Source organism: Chanodichthys erythropterus, chromosome 24, assembly GCF_024489055.1.
Source record: "Chanodichthys erythropterus isolate Z2021 chromosome 24, ASM2448905v1, whole genome shotgun sequence".
In the NCBI taxonomy this organism is placed as follows: Eukaryota; Metazoa; Chordata; class Actinopteri; order Cypriniformes; family Xenocyprididae; genus Chanodichthys; species Chanodichthys erythropterus.
Window position 1 is genome coordinate 17,032,698 of NC_090244.1, and position 24,808 is coordinate 17,057,505.

General features: G+C 36.2%; 2 protein-coding genes across 3 annotated transcripts; both read right to left on the bottom strand.

Moving 5' to 3' along the window:
* Positions 1–131: 131 nt before the first annotated feature.
* Positions 132–11,138, bottom strand: si:ch211-106e7.2 (uncharacterized). The gene is made up of 4 exons (XM_067379411.1): positions 11,076–11,138; positions 1,016–6,316; positions 848–907; positions 132–600 (listed from the first exon to the last, which is right to left on the bottom strand). Exons 2-4 carry the CDS (start codon positions 6,264–6,266, stop codon positions 446–448), a joined length of 5,466 nt encoding a protein of 1,821 aa, XP_067235512.1. The 5' UTR covers positions 6,267–6,316; positions 11,076–11,138; the 3' UTR covers positions 132–445.
* A 7,922-nt stretch (positions 11,139–19,060) lies between these two features.
* Positions 19,061–24,211, bottom strand: nfybb (nuclear transcription factor Y, beta b). 2 transcript variants are annotated; one of them, XM_067379696.1, is made up of 7 exons: positions 24,099–24,211; positions 22,244–22,337; positions 21,843–21,976; positions 20,594–20,791; positions 20,374–20,452; positions 20,013–20,092; positions 19,061–19,892 (listed from the first exon to the last, which is right to left on the bottom strand). In XM_067379696.1, the coding sequence occupies exons 2-7, from the start codon at positions 22,335–22,337 to the stop codon at positions 19,860–19,862; spliced, it is 618 nt and encodes a 205-aa protein (XP_067235797.1). In that variant the 5' UTR covers positions 24,099–24,211; the 3' UTR covers positions 19,061–19,859. The 2 variants fall into 2 exon arrangements, with proteins under 2 accessions (XP_067235797.1, XP_067235796.1); XM_067379695.1 differs by lacking the exon at positions 24,099–24,211 and having other exon boundaries at positions 22,244–22,346.
* Positions 24,212–24,808: the final 597 nt, after the last annotated feature.

Below are 24,808 nucleotides of genomic sequence, written 5' to 3' on the forward strand. Positions count from 1 at the left end.
AGAACATAAAACCCAAGAGCAACTGGAAACAGCAGAATTAATGTTATTACAAAATAGTTTTATTAAAAAAAAAAAAAGAAAATGTATAAAATTGTACAAAAATAGATTGTCAAATTTGTATAAGCCAGCAGACTTAAAGCACAATATATAAAATTTACAAAATATATGTACCTTCGTGACAAACATGTTTCTTGAAAATGTAGTTATAAAGTATAAAAGTCAGACTCATACACAAATCCTAGTGGACTTGGTTACTAGCAGCTGTTGAACTGTATGAACTGTGCAATTGATGCATTTATAATATAATACAAAAACTTTAAGTTCAAGTACACTGTAAAAATGAATCAGTACAGTTTGCAATTTGCATTTGAGAGATTAATCATATTAACAGGAAGTAAACACAACAAAAAAGCCCATTTGCTTAAATTTTAATATAAAAAGAAAATCAAGCTCTTTCACTGGAATTCTGCTTGGAGGCGATTTCCTTCTTTTTATGATATCTCTTCTGGAACTCTTGGAAGAGGCTACTTGAGCCTGAGATGTCTGCGACCTGGATGGGCTGAGTTTGCTTTTTCTTCAAGGGGCTGAAACTCCAAACACCTGCAGATAGACAAGCATAAAGACGTTTAGATGCCATAACTTCCTGCCATAAAATATTACATGATAGGAAAATTACTTTCTCATAATATCCCCGGATTAGGCTTTAGAAACTGGATTAACTTGCGATTACAGGATATTTAATTTTTTTCTACCAATATTTACATTAATCACGATTCAATGATTAAGATTCAACTTCATAAGAGGCTAATATAAATTTAATTAACAACATGAATCCTGTGTCCAATACCTTGTGTTGGCGAACGACTCGTTTTCATCCGTTTAACTTTATCTTCTGGGCCTGACATCTCTTAAGAAAAGAGAACAAGATTTTTTTTCTTTAAAAAAAAAAAAAAAAAAAAAAAAAAAAAAAAGAGTGGTAACATACATTTACAAAATTAATATTTTAAGCAGTTACCATTTTGTGTACTCTGTGAAGTGTCGGCTTGAGCGCAAGTGAGTTCAGCTCCATCTTCAAAGTTAAAAGACTCTGGCAATACTTTGAATTCCAATGCAAAACCCTCCTCCAATGGCAACAAAGCAGGGTTCCCCAACTCATATTTACTTTTTGTTACGTTGTCAGGTGAGTGCAATAATCTGGATGGCACAGTCTTCCCTCTGATGACATATTTATTCATAGACATTTGTTGAGTCAAACACTTGTGCTGTCTCTTTCGCTTATTTCCCGCACCCAAATGGATGCCACTCTTTGCATTAGCACTTGGATTAAGCAGCTTTTTGATTGAGGTAGATGAAAGTGCATTTTTGCTGAGTTCAGAAACGGGATGTGAGGGCAAGGCTCTCTGCAGCGGCAGGTCTTTGGAGGATGCTCTTCGTATTCTCTCTCTCTTATCCACAACATCTTCCTCTCGTGTTTCCACCTCTTTGTGCTTCTTTGACTTATTCTCCATTTCAGTCTTCTGATGAGAGAGTATAGTTACTTGAAGAGTTTCTGGGGGCTCTTCACAAATTTCTTTCCCTTTAGATCTTCTAGATCGCCTTAATTCTTTTCTTCCAGAAGATGACCCATACAGTGCAAGACATATCCTATTGGTCTTCCTCTTCAAATCTGGAGTTGGGATGTCCTGCTCAATCTCATTCTTCATGGTCACACTTGTTGCACTTTTTGAAGGCGATTCATCTCTAGTCTGCTCTGAAATTTCAGTCTCCATCTTATGAACCTCTTCAGAACTTGAAATGTCCTTCAGAATCTTTGCGGTGTCCCCAGTAGGATCGTTCGGCAAGGGGTTTTCATCGTCTATGGTTTCAGAATCATCTGTGGTTTCAGAATCATCTGTTCTTTCAAGAGTACAATTTTCCAGTTCCACCAATTCTTTAGGATCCTCTTTTTCAGTCTGCAACTCTAAACCTGTGCCGTGGAGCTCAATTTTAGTCTCTTCTTCTTTGACCTCTGCTTTTTTCTGGCACATACACAAGGGGCCATCTCCGTGTTCTAAAGTTTGAAACCATTTAGCAAGACAACAGTAAGACTCCAACATTTCATCACCAGAACTTTGATATTTCCCCTCTATTGGCTTCACATCTTCTAGGAGTATAGGCTTGAGCTCCAGGACTTGAACTTTAACCTGGTCCTCAGTGGTAATAGGAACAGCAATGTCTTTCTGCATCTCACCGGAAAACCATCGCTCAGCCATGTCGTGAGGGAGAACATCAATCTTAATAGAGTCTAAAGCGCCCATCTTGTCAATCTCCTCTTCATTTGTGTTCAAACTAAGTTCTTGACTAGGTTTTGGATCAGTCTCACATCTCATACTCTCATCTCTGAGCATATAGTCAATGTCAGGCATTTCTTCATCGGATTCATTTTGAACTGGAGATGGTTCTTTGATCACAGGATGAAGTTTCGGTGGACTTACAGAGTCAATATGGTCATTCAGCCTTGATGTTGCATTTGCTTGCATCTCTGGAGGTGCAGAAAGGTCTTGATCTTCCATCAAGTGGCCAGCAAAGCATTGTTTAGCCACTTCCTGAGGGAGAACATTAATCTTAATAGACGCTGAAGCATCCATCTCAACAATCTCCTCTTCATTCATTTCCACAGGAAGTTCTTGACTAGGTTTTGGATCAGTCTCACATCTCACACTCTGATCTGTGAGTACACAGTCAATTTCAGACATTTCTTCATTGAATTGCATTTGACATGGTTCTGCAGTCACAGGATGAAGTTTTGGTGGACTTGCACAGTCAATTTGATTGGTCAATCTAGTCAATGCCAGATTTTTGAGTGCATTAGAAAAACGATAATCCAGCCTTGATGTTGCAGTTGAGGGCTGATGCTTGTTTTTCAAAAAGTCACATTTTCCAATTTGCCGTTTTTCTCCCACTCCCCTCACCAGATGTGTCATGGCCTTCAGTGGATGAATTGCATTTGATTGGCAACTGGTTTGTTCCGCAACCACATAGCCCTTCAGTGAGCAGTTGCCATCAGCCTCTTCCAACCTCTCCTTCCGTTCTTTTGTTAATATGTCACGTTCTTGGGGTGTACGCAACAAAGAGGCCTTGTGTCTTATTTCTGGTGTTGCAGCTATATCTTCATCTTCCATCAACTGACCAGCAAAGCATTGTTTAGCCACTTCCTGTGGGAGAACATTAATCCTAATAGAAGCTGAAGCATCCATCTCAACATTCTTCTCTTCATTCATTTGTACAGAAAGCTCTTGACTAGGTTTTGGGTCAATCTCACATCTCACATGGTCACTGGATTCATTTGGCACCCGAGTTAAGGACACAAACTCCTGTTGTTTTTCAACCACAGGACTGAGCGTCAATGGACTTGAGCAGTCACTTTGGCTGGATGATTCATCTCTCAACACGGGACTTTTGGCTCCCACACCATTGTTCAGTCTTAATGTTCTAGAAGAGTGTTGATGCTTTTTTTTCAAACCACTGTGTTTTTCATTTAAGTTTTGATGCTTTTTTAATAAATAATCGCGTTCTTTCAATGTCCTTACCAGATTCTTCATTGCATTCAGTGGATTTGAAGTATTTGGCTGGCAACTGGTTTGTTCTTGAATCACATTAAGCTTCATTGAGCAGTTATCAGTCACAGGTGGAGAATGAGCATTAAAGGGAACCGGCAATTTTTCATGAAGACTCTCCTTGTACATATTTTTCTCTGAAGATGTTTGTTCTTCTATTTGTACTCTGTTAGAAACGTCTGTTGAACCATCATTATGTTCAGCTAAAGATGGTTTATAGAGGGCTGATAACAGTGTACTTGGAATTGTAGATGCTGACTTTCTGGCCTTTTCCTCTAAACTCTGCCTACTTGTTTGTTCTTCTGTTGATATTGGGTCAAGTACTTGGGAAGCATTTAACAAAGAGGTTTCATGCTTGTTTAGTGATGCAGCAATGACATTATGTTCCATCATCTCACTAGTCCCACACTGTTCAGCCTTTTCATGAGGTAGAAAATTCATCTTAGAGGCTGAAGCATCCACCTTGTCAGTTTCCTCTTGATTCATGTACACAGGACGTTCTTGATTAGGTTTTGGAGAGGTCTCACATCTCACATTCTCATCAAGGTTGGCAAAGTCATTGTTAGGCATTTTTTCACTGGATCCAATTTGTGTTTGAGATAAGGCATCCTCTCTTTGTTCTTCTACCGTGGTATAGAGCTTTGGTGTGTTTGCGCAGTCACTTTGGCTGGTTGATTTGGGCAACAAAACACTATTGGCCCCAACATCACTACAAAATTGGTCATCCAACCTGGACACTCCAGTCTGGACATCATCAAAATCCTTTACAATAGTAATCATGTCCTCTAAAGAATTTGCAATATTTGGTTGACTGTTGGTTTGCTCTGTAACCACACAATGACGCTTTTGTGAGCAGTTAGCATCAGACACAGTTGGAGATTGCTCATTAAACAAAACAGGCAAGTTTTCATGAAGACTTTCATTGTCCGAAGTTGGTACTTTGTTCTCCGCGGCTGTTGGTAACTCTTTACACCTAGTCAGTGATGGCTTTTCAGTGGATTCTTGCAATTTGCTTTGTGTTTTACATGCTGAGATTTGTGCATCATATTCAGGGGCATTTTGAAAGGACTTATAGAACCAAGAATAACCACACTCCTTGTCGATATCATCAACGTTTTCATTAAGATTCAACCAAGATGACCTGTACGCCATCTTCGGTGGCTCTTCGTTGTGTTTTAAAACGTGAAAATCCTTGATGACTTTGCTACGTACGTCACTTTTAAGTTGCCTCAGTATCACAGGGTCTTTCATCATACTGTAACCATAGACTTCTTGCATTATGTTCTGATATATGCCAGTTTGTACAGAATCATAAAACTTGCCATAATCCCCATTCCAATAAAGCTTTAAGATGTCCCCCCAAACATCATTTTTTTGGACATTCTTTTGATGCCCGTCTTCTATTTGCTGAATCATGGCAATTAAAGTATGCAATCGATCTAATGGCCATTCGATAACAGGAATAGTTTCCGTTTCAACAGTTTTCTTGTTTGTGAATATGCAGTTATTTATCTTTTCACTCGGTTCATTTTGCATTTGAGCTGGCACAGCCTTTTTCTGTTCTGCAACCACACTTTTAAGCTTCGGTGAACTTGCACGGCGACTTCGCCCAGTTGATTCATCAGTCCAAACGGGAGTTTTGGCTCCAGCTACATTGCCAAGTCCATCATTAAGCCTTGGCTCTGCTGACTTTGGCCTTTGAGGCTTCCTTGCTGGGTTGTTTGGCTCTCCCTTTTGGTTATTCAGATTAGCATTGGCCTCCAGAGCATGTGGAATATTTGGTGGATTCCGTACAATCTCTTGCACAGAATTTACATTCATTTTCACATTAGCAGATTTGTCTGAAACATTAACAGATGCTGTTCCTATCGGAGATAGCGGCATGACAACGGCAACAGCTCTCGGTGCAGAAATGTTCTGTACACAGGTAGAAGGTGTTTGCACATTAGCATGGGTTGACTTCTCAGGAATCAATAACTGGTAATGGTAGCCACCAAACAAACTACTGTGACCATGAGGAGCATTTTCTGTTGGGGGGTAATATTTCAGATCAGATGGCAAGTTTGTTCTTGTTTTTGGTGAGTCTTTTGGCAAATTAGTAGGAGCATTTACATATTGCTGTCTGCTATGCAAATTGCCAATGTTCACATTTCTTCTAGCTTCATCAAGACTTTTAGTGTCCATTGTTTTTGCTTCAACCTGTTGTGAATTATTTAGGCCAGCTGCCAAGGAAATATTTTGCTGCTGGATGTGTAAACTGTTATTTGAGTTAAAGGCACAGTGTGGCATGTTTGGCCCATTATTGTTGGGAGCACTCAGTAGATTTATGTTGTTAACAGGTAAGAATATCTGACAATTAGACGGCATGTTCCACACAATTTGTGAGTCCTGTTTTCCTGAATTTTCTTTTGAAGTAAGAGGAATGTCTGTGGTAGCTTGAATGCCACTAGTCGAAATCTGGTCACTGGTTGCCGGTTGGACTGTGCAGGTGAACTGTGTAAAATAATTTCCAGTGGCACCTTGTCCTGGATACGATGGGCTTGCAGCGTGAGATGGTAAACATAGCTGATAAAAGTTTTGGCCCATTGTATTAGAGGTCCCATCTCCAGGTGAGGTCCCTTTTCCATGCAAATTTTGAAGTTGTCCTGACTGTTTTGAATTAGCTTGCATGCTAATCAGTGTTCGCTTGTATCTCCAGAAGGGGTGCAATATTCACATCCCTGGAAAAAAAAAAAAAAAAAAGCATAATATTAGGGTACAAAATACTTTTAAATTGGCAAAAGGTCATTTCATTCACTGAAACTTGGTTAGTCTAAATTTCTTGATACCAAACTGAACCGATACCACGGCAAAAAACAACCAGAAAAAACAACTTGATAATAGATGACAGGAACTTAAAATTCTTTATTAACTTAAACAGGTTGAGAGAGAGAGATATTATATATGAAAGAAAGATTATATTATATATGAAAGAATCAAGCCAAAGTTATCACTCCCCTCAATTGCATCAAACTCCAATGGTGAAAAAAGTTTGCCTGTTGCAAAATGATTTTGTCTGCCGAAAGCTAGTTATTTGAATTTATAAAAGTTTTAAATAAGGATATTTGTTTTATACAAATGCATAGATTTGCTTCAGAAGGCCTTTATTAATCCCCTGGAGTCATATGGATTCATTTTTTTTTATGGATGGATGTATTTTTTTTGTCTTCAAGCCATTCACAACCTTTATAAACCTTGGAGGACCAAGGACATTTTTAAAAATATCTCTGATTGTGTTCGTCTGAAAGAAGATAGGTCATATACACCTAGGATGGCTTGAGGATGAGAAAAAAATCATGGGATAAATTTTTGGGCTAACTATCCCTTTAAGTCAAAACAGACTGTTTACGTGAAGACTCATCAAGGCAGACATTTTGACTTGAACAGTCGAATACACACAGGATGTGCACGTATTTGACTGTTTAAGCACAATAAGTGTGAAAGAGAACTGAACTGGGGAAAACAAATCACATTCTGTGGTGGCTTTTCACGTTTATATTTTTAAAGGAACGCTCCACTTTTTTTGAAAATAGGCTCATTTTCCAACTCCTCTAGGAGTTAAACAGTTGAGTTTTACCGTTTTGAAATCCATTCAGCCGATCTGTGGCTGAATCAATGAACTATGCCAAGCTATTACTTGAAGTGCTGCGTAGATATATTTACATACCAGCTTTCAAAAGAGGACAAAAAGTTTGGCACACCCGGTGTGTCTGCAGGAAATGGAAGCAGATTCCTGCACAATGCCGTCATTACTCTTGAAGTATCGGTACTAATAAAATGAGGAATCATACGATTTTTAACAACTGGGCATCACAATATATTTCTAGTACCGGTATATCATGCAACACCACTGCTCACTCTTCCCTTCCACACCAAAACAAGTTTTAGTCAAACACTGAAGATTAAAGGATTTCTCAACCCCTGCCAATACACACCATTTCCATCATCAGTAGCCTATTCCCCTCCCCCCTCATTACCCTTCACTGAGGTCCACTGCATTTAAAACAATTGGCACCATCTTGTCCAAATGGCATCTCACAAGCAATACTTAATGTTTATTCACACCAAAAGGCAAAACAAAGCATGACACAATGCCTAGTACAATCGGCAACTTATTCATGTACATTAAGAAACCTTAGGCCTACATCGTCTTGATATCTTATTTTAATATATATATATATATATATATATATATATATATATATATATATATATATATATATATATATATATATATATATATATATATATATATATATATATATATTTTTTTTTTTTTTTTTTTTTACATACCCAATGGTCATGCTTTCTGCTATCTTCTTAACAGTTGGCCCAACCCCTTCACTTGCCTCCATTATTTCCCAAACTTTCCAGCTTTTTTTTTTTAAACAGTGGAAAAGTACCTTCTATTTTAAAACATAACCTTTTAAATATTATTTTCCATAAGCATATATGTTTTACAGGTGTATCAAAGTGTACCAATCAGTGCTTGAAACCTCTTTAAAGGATTAGTTCACTTTAAAATTAATCAAATTACGTCATATCGCAAACTCCGTTTTTCCGTTTCAAAATTTCTGTTCCAAAATCAGCTCGATAATAAACCATCCAAGATATTTTATCTTCACACAAACTAAGATCCTTATCAGACAACTTAAAACAGTACGTTTAGACGTTTATCCACTTTAGCTCTGCAGATCACAATCTTAATTGTATAATAATGTACAAAGAGACATACTTGTGAGGAGCTGTTGGGAACTGCTAGGACTGATGGCCACAAGATCATAACGTGGTCACTAGAATATTACTAATCACACAGCTGTAAGCTTTCAAACATTTGAGCAAATCAATGTAAAGATAAAAAAGTTCCTGGGACCAAATGGGGCTCCAAAGGGGGCTGAAACTTTACTGCCCCATTTAATTTGCATGGTCTGGTGGGCATATCATTTCATTAAGTTGTTTTTGTTCCATTTTATGCTAAACTTAGTATGTTGTTACTTGCTCCACTTTTCTCTTGACCCTCAACTTATGACATCTCATTTGTATTTTATGTGTTCCTGCCACGAAAATTACTCTTACGTGATCACAGACAATATATAGACAATCGTTAATATGATAATCAAACCCGTAAGACCTTCATTCATCTTCTAAACACAAAGATATTTTTGAATGAAATCCAAGGGGTTTTTTTATCCCCCTTGGAAAGCAATGTAATTACCGTCATTCAAGGTCCAGAAAAGTAGTAAAGATATTGTTAAAATAGTCCATGTGACTAGTGGTTCAACCTTAATGTGGAGAATACTTTTTGTGTGCAAAAACAAAACAAAAATAACGACTTTATTCAACAATTTCTTCTCTACACTGTCAGTCTCGTACGCAGTTGATGCTGTGAACACAGTGCAGCACTTCTGTGTTTATAGTAGTTTACTGACAAGCTTCGCAATATCGTGTTCATTATCGAAGGCGATTCATCTGTGATATGAACGCAATATTGCGTGGCTTGTCAGTGATCTACGGCTCTGTCTATTAAATGCCGCTCCATTTGAAAGCAGTTGATGGCGATTTAGCGGTAATCAGGGAACCGGCTTTACTGACAAAATGCGCGTGACAATCGTATGCAATATATCGCCCAGCCCTAGACCGAACGCCGGCTGACGCTGTTCACATGAGCAGCACGACGCATGTCATTTACGCCGTCACCACCCGGAGACCTGAACATCTCACGTTGTTATTGGTGTTTAAACTAAACTCATTTAAACCTTGCAAATTTACACATTCAACCATAAGACGCGAAAGAGCGCGTACCCGGAGAGCCGCAACTACTCTCGTGCAAATTCTCTTTAGAATCTTGCACTTGAACGAACAAATTCACACAAAAATTGTGTCAACACGCCCATCTTAGTGAGTATCCTAACAGAGTAGGTTATTTCTTAAGAGAAAAACGAGACTGATAAGGCATGTGTATCAGTATCAGTGTAGTGGATCTTTGAATTATGTCTTAAAGTGACAGCATTCTAATATTGATATTAATCAAACGACAAAAGACGAAGAAATCACTTCACTACTCTTGTATGAATAGCTTTTGTAACTTCAATAATGTTTAATCTTAATTTAATTTATTCAAAAGAAGTTTATATGTGGTGTTATTTTATATTTGATTACTTTTTTCAATTTCTGTACCTGAAAAAAAAAAAAAAAATCTAAAAGCATTATTTTATTTGTATCTTAGCTCTTATGTATTTATTTGTGCCATTTCTTGTAGTTAGATTTGTTTTTATCTTCTTTATTCTTATTTGATTGTCGTATTTTTTACTTAAAGGATTAGTTCACTTTTAAATAAAAGTTTCCTGATAATTTACTCACCCCCATGTCATCCAAGATGTTCATGTCTTTCTTTCATCAGTCGAAAAGAAATGAAGGTTTTTGATGAAAACATTCGAGAATTTCTCTACTTACCAACCTGGCGCCGCATTCGTTACGTAAATGGAATAGGGAAGGTGTAGGACATACAGCGCAAGAGTTTTGAAGAGTGCGGAAACGGGAAGTACGTTCAAGGCGATATTTTGTGTTTATAAAGCATAAACGTTTTTTTTTTTTTTTTTTTAAATGACCGATTGTTTCGCTAGGTAAGACCCTTATTCCTCGTCTGGTATCGTTTAAAGCCGCACTGAAGCTGTAACCTGTGACCTTCAACCGTCTGGAGACCAATGAAGTCCACTATATGGAGAAAAATTCTGGAATGTTTTCATCAAAAACCTTAATTTCTTTTCGACTGAAGAGAGAAAAACATGAACATCTTGGATGACATGGGGGTGAGTAAATTATCAGGATAAGTTTATTTAAAAGTGGACTAATCCTTTAACATAGCACATACCGAAACCGTGACCTTAAAACCGTGATAAAAATCGAACCGTGAGTAATCTGTACCGTTCCACCCCTAGTTACTTAATGACAGAAATTTAATTTTTGAGTCAACTAACACAAATATTCCAGCTCTAGTTCTTTTGGCCCCAAACAATTACTATTATACAGCATGTAAACCCTTTTATTGGAAGATATATAGCATAATGTATTTAAACGAAGGCCTGTGTCGTTGACTAGATGGGTGTCATAAATTACTTGTGTTACATCGGTTTTACTGACTTAATGCACAAAAACAGAATTGAAGAAAGTAACTCACTGAACAAAACATAACGTTACAGTTAATCGATATTCGCTCAACAGGAATGTCTTTTTTCTAATCGAAAATGCGAGAAATGCTTTTTTAAACGCGCGGATTGGGCTTGTTTCGACTCTGCAATTGGAAAAACAGCGAGATTTGGAGAATTACTGTCCGTTACAAAAACCGTTCTGAGAACATGTTTAACCAAAGAGACATCACGGCCAAATTGTAAACAATGGCAAAACAAACCGTTCACTCAAAGGAAGAACTAAATTACTTACTTAAAATTCTTGTGAGAACCGCTCCTCTGTCTGTGATGAATGCATTGCATTCAGCTGCTCCGCTTGCTTTGCTTTGAGTATTTCCTCTCAGGCAATCTGAACACCTTTGATGCGCACGAGGGGCGGGGCCGTTTGAGCCTGTGTTGCCAAGTCAATTTGGTTATATCGATTAGGGTCTGCCGTTCTTTTTTCTGTTAATGTACATCTGTTATAAAAAACGTTTTATTCTTTTAAAATTAAAACACATTTCTTTTCATTAATTATATTTTCTGCAGTTTCGCCATTGCTGATCGAAGTAACTCAATATTTCATTAGAACGAGAGGATCTGGCAACATGGTGTGACCTGAAAGCAATGTATAAACTAAACCGAGTAGTATACTCTGAATCTGAAATAAATATATAATAAATATAATATAATATAATATAATATAATATAATATAATATAATATAATATAATATAATATAATATAATATAATATAATATAATATAATATTAAACAGGTATTTCAGTAACAACAGGTAGCCTACTCTGTAAAGCTAAAACCTGCTCCAGATTAGGCATCACTATCAAGAATCAATAAATAAAATAATAATTTAATATGGTAACATTAATATAGTATATAATAAAATAAAATCACATTGTCTTGGTGTTTACACATATGAACATTATCATAGTAAACGCAACAGTTCATATTTAGAAACTAAAATAATAGGCTACAGTAAAATTTAACTTTTTTTGTAATTTATGTACAAAAGTACAATAAAAATGCATGCACAATGGTGAAATAAGCTACCAGTAATACTTGTCAAAATGTAATTTTTTTTTTCTCCATAACTCCCTTACAATGGCCTCCTGTCAATCATGTTTTATCAAAATAATTCATGACCTCTCCTGTCTCCTGCTGACATATGGAACATTAAAATGAAAAGTCAAAATAATAATCAAAAAGATTAATATGAGAAAACATATGAAAACAGACAAAATATTTAGCTGTTTCAGACCATCAATAATATGTGGGGGATTGAAAAATCTGGATTCTGGTACACCCAGAGCATTATGAAACCAACCATGTCATGAAATTATAATAATATAGGCTAGTTATACATAAAATGGTTAGAAATAAACACCAAAAACCAAATTTGGCAGCCATCTTCTCCTAATTCACATGGATGTGGAAGGAATATTTCAAACTACATAAATATGCTCATCTGAACGTAATCATGATTCATTTGCTCTTGAACCTGTCTCAATTATGTTCTATTAGATTCATTTTCATGGATTTTTAGTTTGTATTCATCAGTTCCCTGTTTCCTTTGTTCAAGTTTCCCGCCACTCATCAGTTTCCATGGACACTCACTAATCATCACAGCTGTTTATCATTATGTTCATCGCCACTGTGTATTTAAGTTCCTCACTTCCTCTCCCTCATTGTCTGCTATTGTTTGCGCATTACCTGCTTTTGAATTATTTAATAAACCTTGTTTTATTTTATCCTTTTGGAATATCTTCATCATCATTGGACTAAATATGAGTGAAGAGATAATAATTATATATAATTATAATTCCATATGTTCCACTGACAAGTCATAAATCATTCTGACAAAACATGACTGACTGGACATTGTAAAATATGTCACAGTGGGCTGTAAAATATGAAATTATAACATTTTGACACAGCCCATTGAAATGACTACTTATAGCAAAGTGTTTTTAATAACTACATAAATACAGTATTTCCATTGTGATTGAAAATCCATCTGCTTCTGTTACACATGGCTGAATTTGATTTATGATCCTTCTCTCCTCCCTGTCAGAGGAGAATTATGAGGCTGTAAAAAATCCCCTCCCCCCGCCTGAGACAGCACACAATATATCATGTAAAAGTGTGAACCGCCCCATCAGACAATCCGGCTGGGAAGAGGCTGGTGAAGCGGTAGGGAGTCACCCTGGAGGTGTGATGTCATTCAGACTGCTTTTGTGATGAGGTTACTCTCATGAGGGGGGAGAGACGACTCTCACTGTATGGGGGCTGAAAATGTCACTGCTAGGCTACCCATTCATAATATATACAGATTCTATTATACACTAATTTATTAATTATTATGTACAGGTATGTTAATGTTATATATGTATATATAGAGAGAGAGAGAGAACATGAAAGCAGTAACATATCCCATCTCATATTTTTTTTTCCTTCACCATGTCTTTACATAAATACATATCATGCTCAAAAGTTACATCCCTTGGCTCTTAATGCATTTTACAGTGGCATGCGAAAGTTTGTGAACCACTTGCAGAATCTGTGAAAATGTGAATAATTTTAATAAAATAAGAGAGATCATACAAAATGCATGTTATTTTTTGTTTAGTACTGTCCTGAGTAAGATATTTTACATAAAAGATGTTTGCATTTAGTTCACAAGACAAAAAAATAGCTGAATGTATTAAAATAACCCCATTCATAAGTATGTGAACCATTGATTCTCAATACTGTGTGTGGTTACCTGATGATCTGTTTTTATGTTTTGTGATGGTTGTTCATGAGTCTCTTGTTTGTTGTGAGCAGTTAAACTGAGCTTTATTCTTCAGAAAAATCCTCCAGCTCCTGCAGATTCTTCAGTTTTCAAGCATTTTTGCATATTTGAACCCTTTACAGCAGTGACTGTAGGATTTTGAGATCAATTTTATCACACTGAGGACAACTGAGGGACTCAAACACAATTATTAAAAAAGGTTCAAACATTCACTGATTCTCCAGAAGGAAACACGATGCATTAAGAGTCGGGGGTGAAAACTTTTGAAGGTTTGAAGATAAAGGAATATTGTACTTAATTTGTCTTATGGGAAACATGCAAGTATCTTCTGTTGCTTCCGAAAGGAAAAAAAAAGAAGGATATTTCAACAAAATAAGAAAGATTTGGAAATCCTCATCCTGTTCAAAAGTTTTCACCCCCCGACTCTTAATGCATCGTGTTTCCTTCTGGAGCATCAGTGAATGTTTGAACCTTTTTTATTTGTTGTGTTTGAAATTTGTCTGAAGAACAGAGCTCAGTTTAACTGCTCAGAACAAACAAGGGACTCATGAACAACCATCACAAAACGTAAAAACAGTCGTGGATCATCAGGTAACCACACACAGTATTGAGAATCAGTGGTTCACATATTTTTGAATGGGGCCATTTTTTAAAAAATTCTGCTATTTTTTTTTTGTCTTGTGGACTATATGTAAACATCTTTTATGTATAATAACTTAATCAGGACAGTACTAAAAAAAAATAACACGCATTTTGTATGATCTCTCTTATTTTGTTAAAATTATTCACATTTTCACAGATTGTGCAAGGGGTTCCGAAACTTTTGCATGCCACTGTATATGCAAAACATGCTGGAAAACCAAAGAATTTGTGGGACCTGAGGATTTTTCTGAAGAATGCTGGTCAATTAACAAGGGACCCTTGAATAACCATCACAAAACAAACAGTCATGGATCATAATGACACATCAAGGGTATGTATTGTTGTGGAAATTTTAATTTTCATATGCTTTTTACCTGTATTCTTGTGAAATATGATGCTTATGGAACATGATATGATGTTGGCTTAAGTGGTAATGTTTAACATAGTGTTAACATAGATGTCAGAAATAGAAAGAACAAGATATGGTATGGGAAAATGCGAGATGTATGTTAAAAACATGTCTGTGCTAACAATGTGTGGAAAGTTACGGCCACTAAGAGATGTTCCAAATATTGTAAAAGGATAGAGGCTTCGGCCTTGGAGGTTAGAGATATAAAAGTGACTGGAAGCTTTCGTTCTTGGACTTACACTCTGCAGCTACTTGTGTTTCTGTATGACCTGTCTGACCTTTCTTGCAAGAAATAAAACCTTTAAAGACAATTGGATGCGTTTGTCTCTTATGCAGTAGAGTCGGAGTTGATTTTTTGCCACAACAGTATATAGAAGAAGAAAACACATGCAAATAGAAAAAACACCAGCAAATTAAGAAAACATCTTCATCATCTTGACAACACATGCTGCAAATACTCACAAAGCGACCAAATAGAGAAACACTCTACTATACAGTGGGTACGGAAAGTATTCAGACCCCCTTAAATTTTTCACTCTTTGTTATAATGCAGCCATTTGCTAAAATCATTTAAGTTCATTTTTTCCTCATTAATGTACACATTGTTAATGTTGACATTTTTGCAGATTTATTAAAAAAGAAAAACTGAAATATCACATGGTCCTAAGTATTCAGACCCTTTGCTCAGTATTTAGTAGAAGCACCCTTTTGATCTAATACAGCCAGGAGTCTTTTTGGGAAAGATGCAACAAGTTTTTCACACCTGGATTTGGGGATCCTCTGCCATTCCTCCTTGCAGATCCTCTCCAGTTCTGTCAGGTTGGATGGTTTTTAGGTCAGGGCTCTGGCTGGGCCATTCAAGAACAGTCACGGAGTTGTTGTGAAGCCACTCCTTCATTATTTTAGCTGTGTGCTTAGGGTCATTGTCTTGTTGAAAGGTAAACCTTCAGCCCAGTCTGAGGTCCTGAGCACTCTGGAGAATGTTTTCATCCAGGATATCCCTGTACACATTCATCTTTCCCTTGATTGCAACCAGACGTCCTGTCCCTGCAGCTGAAAAACACCCCCACAGCATGATGCTGCCACCACCATGCTTCACTGTTGGGACTGTATTGGACAGGTGATGACCAGTGCCTGGTTTTCTCCACACATACTGCTTAAAATTAAGGCCAAAAAGTTCTATCTTGGTCTCATCAGACCAGAGAATCTTATTTCTCACCGTCTTGGCAAACTCCATGCGGACTTTCATGTGTCTTGCACTGTGGAGAGGCTTCCGTCAGGCCACTCTGCCATAAAGCCCCGACTGGTGGAGGGCTGCAGTGATGGTTGACTTTCTTCAACTTTCTCCCATCTCTCGACTGCATCTCTGGAGCTCAGCCACAGTGATCTTTGGGTTCTTCTTTACCTCTCTCACCAAGGCTCTTCTGCCCCGATAGCTCAGTTTGGCCGGACGGCCAGCTCTAGGAAGGGTTCTGGTCGTCCAAAACGTCTTCCATTTAAGGATTATGGAAGCCACTGTGCTCTTAGGAACCTTAAGTGCAGCAGAATTTTTTTTGTAACCTTGTCCAGATCTGTGCCACAATTCTGTCTCTGAGCTCTTCAGGCAGTTCCTTTGACCTCATGATTCTCATTTGCTCTGACATGCACTGTGAGCTGTAAGGTCTTATATAGACAGGTGTGTGGTTTTCCTAATCAAGTCCAATCAGTATAATCAAACACAGCTGGACTCAAATGAAGGTGTAGAACCATCTCAAGGATGATCAGAAGAAATGGACAGCACCCGAGTTAAATATATGAGTGTCACAGCAAAGGGTCTGAATACTTAGGACCATGTGATATTTCAGTTTTTCTTTTTTAATAAATCTGCAAAAATGTCAACAATACTGTGTTTTTCTGTCAATATGGGGTGCTGTGTGTACATTAATGAGGAAAAAAATGAACTTAAATGATTTTAACAATAACTGCAATATAAAGAGTGAAAAATTTAAGGGAGTCTGAATACTTTCTGTACCCACTGTGTGTGTGTGTATATATATATATATATATATATATATATATATATATATATATATATATATATATATATATATATATATATATATATATATATATATATATATATATATATATGATTTATGCTTTTGGACTATTGATTTAAAGTTTTGTTTAATGAAAAATCATAGAAAATATGCAATAATAATAAATCTTAAAGAACATTTATTATGAATGGGATGCCTGACAGTGACAGTATCATCCCCCAAGTAAGTCTCTTTTCTGTGTTGTTGTGATAGGCCAGAACCAGTGATATTTTAGGATTTTTATTAATATTTTATTAAAAAACAAAATATATTAATTTTAGTTCGTTTTAGTTTTTATTGTATTAAGTCTATGTAGTTTTTACACATTTAATTTCAGTTTTAGTTGTTTTAGTACAACTTAAACAAAATGAAAATGGGAAATGTTTCCTTGGCAACCAGCATAGTATATTTTATGTAACACATAAAAGGAACTTGAAGAATAGCCTGGGAAATATGCAAGACAGGAAAACTGTAGAGGCCACAGGCAGGCCATTGTAACGACAATATGGAAACCCCCCAAAAAGCCATACAGGTTATGACGGAGTATTTTATCTTATAGTAAACAATTGTAGAATTAGTTTGCTTACTATAAAAGCCAGAAGTGTTTTGAGGGCTTCTTGGTCTACGTGACTGTAAGGGTCAGATGTATCTAAGAAGTTAGTTTGGCCACTAAGCATATTTTACTGGTAATTTTCCACCAGACAACAGGAGGATGTGAAATGAATAAGATCATTATTAAGGGTGTCACGTGAAGGCTTCTTGCCTCTGGGGACTGTTGATTGTTTTTGATACAATCTTTTATTTTGCCTATGAGAAAGGGTTGACCATTAATTGGCAGAATTCCACCACGAGAGATAAAATCAAAAGATGTAGACTAGTTGGCAGTCGGCCCTTACAAAGAGAATTATCTCTTGCATAAGCAACACCTGCAGTTTAACTGGAGATGTGACTGTAGTGAAAATGTTGGGGAGTACGTGGGAGACTCCAGGAAGAGAAAGGGAGGAGAGCACCTGTAAATGAGATCATGGAAAAGAACTGTAGGGGTGGATCTTACACTGTTTTAACACATAAGAAAAAATGATAAAAACTGAGCTAGAGAGATTCAGATGTGGAGCTGGCATCTCACTTTGTTGCTTGTCAATACAGTTAAACTCCTGGGACCTGGAACTTCGACTGAGTTTTTCTTTGAGACCAGAACTGAAGGGACACAGACATTGAATTTGCCACAAAACTTACTTCACGGAATGGTAAACAAATTGAAGAAAACACTTAGCATACATTGAATGGTACAATCATTAACCTAAATATTCTGTTCTTTTTTTTTAAAAAAAATATGACTTATATAAGCAATAAGGTGCGAGAGGCTGAAGTTACGGCTGAAGGGCGTTGTTAGGCATGACGTGAAGCCTCGAGTACCTTATTGCTTTAATAAAGCAGTTACCACACAATAGAAATATTAAAGCCAGAAATATGTATCAGTGCAACTTTCATGAAGTAAACTTTAACTAAAAGCCTTCCTTCCGCCGGAAAAAAATAGTCCCTGACCATGAAGAGCAACAGAAGTTATATTATTACGCCATTAGATGGCGGCAAAGACTGTCTTTATGATTGTGTCAGTCAGTAGCGAAGACTTTTACATTGAAAAGACTGAATTGTTGTGAACACGGAACAAGACGCAACTGACAAATGCTTTGACTAGCGCTGTCAGTCACGGGAAAACCCCTTAAATGTTAAAAGGACAAGATAATACATCAGACATTTAAACTGATTTTTTATTATGAACATAGGACTGACTGACCTGAAGGAAAATGCTAAATCTGAATGCAGGTAATAAACTCGCTCACTCGATCTCTTTCTCACAATACTCTTCTACATAAGCTTCAATGAACAATATCAATTGAGAACATAGAGTTTATGTTGCTAAGAGTGGTTGCTAAGGGTGTTGTGATACACAGAACTGTTGGGTGAAGCGGTCATAGCCGTGTTTTATCGTGAATAAAACACAGCTATTGACCAATCAGAGTCAAGGACAGGGACTAACCGTTTAACCAAGTTTCCTTGAAAAATGTGATTCGAGGTTTGTTTGTTTTTTTTTTAGAGGTGATATGTTCGGTTCACTTAGTTTTGTCGTGGCCATGACATAACTTGTGGCAGTGTCGTATTTGCCATAATATCGATATCCTTTGTACTAAATCTGATATTTTCTTTCAGCATTTAGATATGCATTTTATCATAAACACCTTTATGCTGTGGGAGAAACAATAAACATATTAGAGAAATGATGACAACTCTGGGACAAATAGATACTTTTTATAAATGAAAAATTGAAATAGTTTAGGTCTACTTTTAAGTGTTCTTACAGTAGTTGTTGTCCTTATGACTGTGTATTTAAAGCACACAACCATTTTAAAATCCACATTCAAGGTGTAACTTAACCTTAATAAGCACGTAAAAACAAAATGAACTGCAAGAAATTAATGTAAAATCATCCAAAGAAAGTCACTGACCTAAAATGGGCCCAAAAGAAGAACTTAGATTAGAATTTAGATTTATTTTCGGACTGTGATTGACAATGCAGATTGTTGAGTGAACTGCATAATTACAAATCCATGAAAACATTGAGAACAAAAAAAAAAATATTTACAAAAAATACCCTATTTCATTTTAAGTGTTAACATCTTATCAAACCGAAATTATACATGCAACATGGTTTTCATCTATACAAAAAAAAGGAGCAAAGCACTCATTATATCACAGGAAGATTCACATTTGTTTTGTATTATTGCTTTAATAGAAGGTTGTTATTTTTGAAACCCCTCAAAACCCTTTAACCTAATCCTTTAAAATCCCCTATGTGTAAAACAAACACAAAAAGTAACACCCAACAGACTAGTCACTTAAAATCATAATGCGTGTGCACAAACACACAAGGAGCACACATGAAAACAAGCTAAACAAACATAGAAGTCCAGCTCTGTGAGAGCACAAGAAGAGGGTCCGCTGAAGACGTCTCGCACAGACCCCACCGTTCAGAACCTTCACTTGTATGTGGAAGTGTGGAAGGTTTGATTTGTGAAGATTAGGTGTTGATTTCTGCATGTGACAACACAGCACATCTTCAGGAGAACTGGAGCTGTTGCACGCCTGGGATCTGCACCAGAAGAAACGCAAATAAAGCATCACTCAAAATCTTTATTTCAAACAAATGAGGCTATAGATGAAAGATCAAGTCTGATGTTTTGGACCGCAAAGAACATGGCAGCACTCTCACCTGCTGATATGAGGTGGTGTACACCATCACATTTTGTTGCTGTCCATCAGCTGTTATGATCCCTGCAGGTAGTGGATTTGCTGAGAAAGAAAAATATTTCATTGTGTTAGACATTGATTGTGTAAATCTAAACGTTGTCTGTCTATCTGTCTGTGTCTATCCACACACACTCAAACCCTTGAACCTTCCATAAAGCCGCTTTCAGATTGTTTGAGAAAAGAGGTCATGTGGCAAAGTATAATATTGTGAGAAAATTCGTGTTTTTTGATCTTGGTTGCATGTAGGAGACCTTCAAAACAAAATTAGGAACCTTTGAAATAGAATATTAGGGGTACTTTAAACGAAAAGTGAAGTTACTTACTGAAAGACTCATCGGTCAGCTCCTCTCCCATGCCTTCGGTTACAGTTACTGCGCTTATGCCTTTCTCTCCTTTCATGGCCTGAGAACATACAGACAAATGTAACGTCAATCTGGATCAATAAAAAGGAGGAAGCCACACCTCTAACATCTGTGCAAAGTGCTTCCAAAAAGCTTTTATTTCAACGATGAATGATGATGGCATTAAAAATGTTCATGTTACCTCTCTGAACTTCTGCAGGTAGAGCTTCAGAGGCTCCACATACATGTCGAAACCCAGCGTGGACATTGCGAACAGGATGTCTTCGCCGTTTATCGTCTTGCGTTTCTCCTGATGGCACCTCTCGCTGGCTTCTGAAGTGATGAAGCTGATGAACTCGCTCACACACTCTTGCACACACTCCTTGGCGTCCTTTGCTATCTGAGGGGATGGAGGGAAAAGATTTCTTTCTTTTTGAATAACATGCATGTGTACAATTTGACTTAAAAGGATTAGTTCACTTTTAAATAAACTTTTCCTGATAATTTACTCACCCCCATGTCATCCAAGATGTTCATGTCTTTCTTTCTTCAGTCGAAAAGAAATTAAGGTTTTTGATGAAAACATTCCAGGATTTTTCTCCTTAGAGTGGACTTCAATGGAGCCCAAAAGGTTGAAGGTCAAAATTAGTTTACAGCAATCCCAGATGAGAAATAAGGGTCTTATCTAGAGAAACCATCACTCATTTTCTACATTTTTTTTTTTTTTTTAATTTTACACGTTTTAACCATATATGCTCATCTTGAACTAGCTCTCTTCTTCTTCTCCATTTGTATTCCAGCAGTGTAGATAGACACTGCTAAGTGTATTACTGCCCTCCACAGGTCAAAGTTTGAGCTAAATTGTCATGTACAATATGCTAGTGCAAGTATTTAACAATTAGTTCAAACTTTGACCTGTAGAGGGCAGTAATACACTTAGCAGTGTCTACACTGCTGGAATTCAAATAGAAGAAGAAGAGAGCTAGTTCAAGATGAGCATTTATTGTTAAAACTTACATTTTTTAAGAAAATGAGTGATGGTTTCTCTAGATAAGACCCTTATTCCTCGTCTGGGATCATGTAGAGCCCTTTGAAGCTGCACTGAAACTGTAATTTTGACCTTCAACTGTTTGGGCTCCATTGAAGTCCACTATATGGAGAAAAATTCCTGGATTTTTTCATTAAAAACCATAATTTCTTTTCGACTGAAGAAAGAAAGACATGAACATCTTGGATGACATGGGGCTGAGTAACTTATCAGGAAAATTTTATTTTAAAGTGAACTAATCCTTTAAAGTTTCACTTTCATTAAATGGGCATTAAATAAGAAGCTCTGAATAAATGTAATGAATAGAAAGGGCATCCTTTTTAATACATAAACAAAAATAAATAACATAAAAAAGCATTTTATTTCTCCTTCTCTAAACAAAACTGGCTGGAAAATAAATTACTTTTCCAGTTTGTGGTATTGCAGTCTTCATGATTCGGGCAACGTTGGCGATTGGGAGATAGATGTCTTGCTCCCGCAGATTATCTTTGCTTCCATTGCCATCCTCGTGGTCATTCAGTCCCTCATCACCTTCATCTTTACAAAATAATAATAAATACATAATATAAATAATAAATAATTGGGAATTATCTAAATATGACTTAAATATTTTTTATTTATAATTTATATATAAAATTGATCTATAATTTATATATACATTTTTAATTTGAATTATTTATCATTTAAATATTACTAAATAAATTATATAAAATAATTTAGAAAAATATATTATATTTTATATTATTTAATAATAAATTATCTAAATGCTAAATAATATTTTAAATGATGTTTGGCTTCACTTACCATCCTGAGCTTGGAGAACAAAGTGACTACCGGCCATATATTCTCCTGTTATGCCAAGTTGGGAGGCATCTGTGGTTGAACTGTCTCCGTCCATCTGAAACATAAATATATAATATATATATATATATATTATTATTACAGCTGTACATGATTGGTCTTGTCTCAAAACCAAGTGAGCTGCCTACCTAGACAGCATTTTTGGCCATCACAGTGAACTTATATAAACATATGTGGGCATCCAATATTTTGAGACAGCCCTCTTGTCATCAGAGAATTAATATGAATTTAAAGGGTTAGTTCATCCAAAAATGGTCATTAATTACTCACCCTCATGTTGTTCCACACCTGTAAGACTTTCGTTCATCTTCAGAGCACACATTAAGATATTTTTGATAAAATCCGATGACTCAGTGTGGCCTCCATTGATAGCAAGATAATTAACACTTTCAATGCCCAAAAGCTTCTAAAAACATATTTAAAGTTCATGTTCATGTGACTACAGAGGTTCAACCTTAATGTTATGAAGCAACGAGAATACTTTTTTGTGCGCCAAAAATAACAAAATAGCGACTTTATTCATCGATATCTAGTGATGGACGATTTCAAAACGATGCTTTATGAAGCTTCGAAATCTTTTGTTTAGAATCAGTGGTTCGGAACGCCAAAGTCATGTGATTTCAGTAAATGAGGCTTTGTTACGTCATAAGTGTTTTAAAACTTCAATAATTCACGTGAGTTTGGCAGTTTGATACGATCTGAACCACCGATTCGAAACAAAAGATTCGTAAAACTTCGAAGCTTCATGAAGCAGTGTTTAGAAATCGACCATCACTAGATATTGTTGAATAAAGTCACTATTTTGTTATTTTTGCCGCACAAACAGTATTCTCGTCTCTTCATAACATTAAGGTTGAACCACTGTAGTCACATGAACTGTTTTAAATATGTCTTTAGTAGCTTTCTGGGCATTGAAAGTGTTAATTATCTTGCTGTCAATGGAGGCCACACTGAGCCATCGGATTTTATCAAAAATATCTTAATTTGTGTTCTGAAGATGAATGAAGGTCTTACGGGTGTGAAATGACATCGGGTGAGTAATTAATGACAGAATTTTCATTTTTGGGTGAACTAACCCTTTAACTTTAATTTTATTCACTGTTGGCTCAATGGATCACTTTATTTCACATAAACATATATTTTTCATATAAATAATAACAAAACAATAGGTTTGCTATCTATATGTCTAATGTCATATCAGATATATGACACTGTGTCATATATATATATATATATATATATATATATATATATATATATATATATATATATATATATATATATATATATATATATATATATGACACTGTGTCACATATATATATATATATATATATATATATATATATATATATATATATATATATATATTTATATATATATTGTTGTATCTATATTTTTTACACCAAACCACATTGGTGTATTTTAGTGGGTAAACAGCCGGTGCTAGCAATGAACATGTAAGGTTAAAAGCGCTAAATCAATATATAAAAAACACATTTCCCCCTTAATTATTCAGACAAATTGCTCAAATGAATTAAAGAGCAGAAGAGGGCAGATAACAAGGACGAGAGCCAAAGCACCCCTGGATCCGTCAAAATTGGTCGTAGTAAACAAAGGGGCCGCGCACGATGACGAGCTTTTTACAATTATTCCCACAACAACGAGCTGCTTTTCATATCCCGCGCTAATTTCTCATTCTCCCTGCCAACTAATAATAAAACACTCGCGCGCGGAGATTTCCATTCGATGTAACAAAATATGGGTTAGCAATCATTGGCCGGAGCCGCACACTAACCTGCGATGAAGCCCTGGTTGGTTCTCGTCTCAGTTCGGCCGTTTGGTTGGACAGAAAATGGCTGCGGGAGAGCCAGTCCCTGCGCAGGGCTGAACAGTCCTCGAGGAGGAGCTTCACTCGGACACCAGGTGGCGCTAGAGTCCAGTTTAAAATAAAAGCGCAATGTGTCGAAATAGCGCCTCCTGTTGGTAAAGGTTGGTACACTGCACTAAAATATCCTTGAGAAGATCAGTCTTCTGTGCTTAACACATCAATTCAGCTAACGTATATCAAAAAATTCCCCTTTTTGTTATATCAAGGCCACTTTTCTGTCTTCATGATTTATTTTTTGCTAATTTTTAAATGTTTGTGTGTGTGTGTGTGTACAAAAGTAGCTTTCCCCAGCTTTTCCAAGACTGAGACTTTCAGTCTTGAACATTCATACAAATAAGACATTTTAAAACTATGATATGAACAAAGAGTTAAAAAAATAACAAAAAACATTTAAATATTTAATGTATAAAAACATTTATTTCTCCAACAGCTGTCGTTCACCATTGCATTTTTATCCCTAATGTATTTTCTTTTAAATGAAACGTGTCAGTAAAGTGCTTGAGATGAAATATGAGACGTGATGTGAAGAAAAAAGACAAATCAAGATATTTATAACAAATATTTTTATTGTCTGTAATTTCCAAACTGTTATAGTAGATTTTTTTCAGTCTTAGATC

Coding starts and splice junctions, on each gene's coding strand:
- nfybb (XM_067379695.1), bottom strand. CDS start 22,346: ATGTTTCAGATGGACGGAGACAGTTCAACCACAGATGCCTCCCAACTT. Junction 21,977..22,243: donor TGTTCTCCAAGCTCAGGATG/GTAAGTGAAGCC, acceptor TATTTTGTAAAG/ATGAAGGTGATGAGGGACTG. Junction 20,093..20,373: donor GCTGACCGATGAGTCTTTCA/GTAAGTAACTTC, acceptor TTTCTTTCTCAG/CAAATCCACTACCTGCAGGG.
- si:ch211-106e7.2 (XM_067379411.1), bottom strand. CDS start 6,266: ATGCAAGCTAATTCAAAACAGTCAGGACAACTTCAAAATTTGCATGGA. Junction 908..1,015: donor TTCACAGAGTACACAAAATG/GTAACTGCTTAA, acceptor TCTTTTCTTAAG/AGATGTCAGGCCCAGAAGAT. Junction 601..847: donor GAGTCGTTCGCCAACACAAG/GTATTGGACACA, acceptor GTCTATCTGCAG/GTGTTTGGAGTTTCAGCCCC.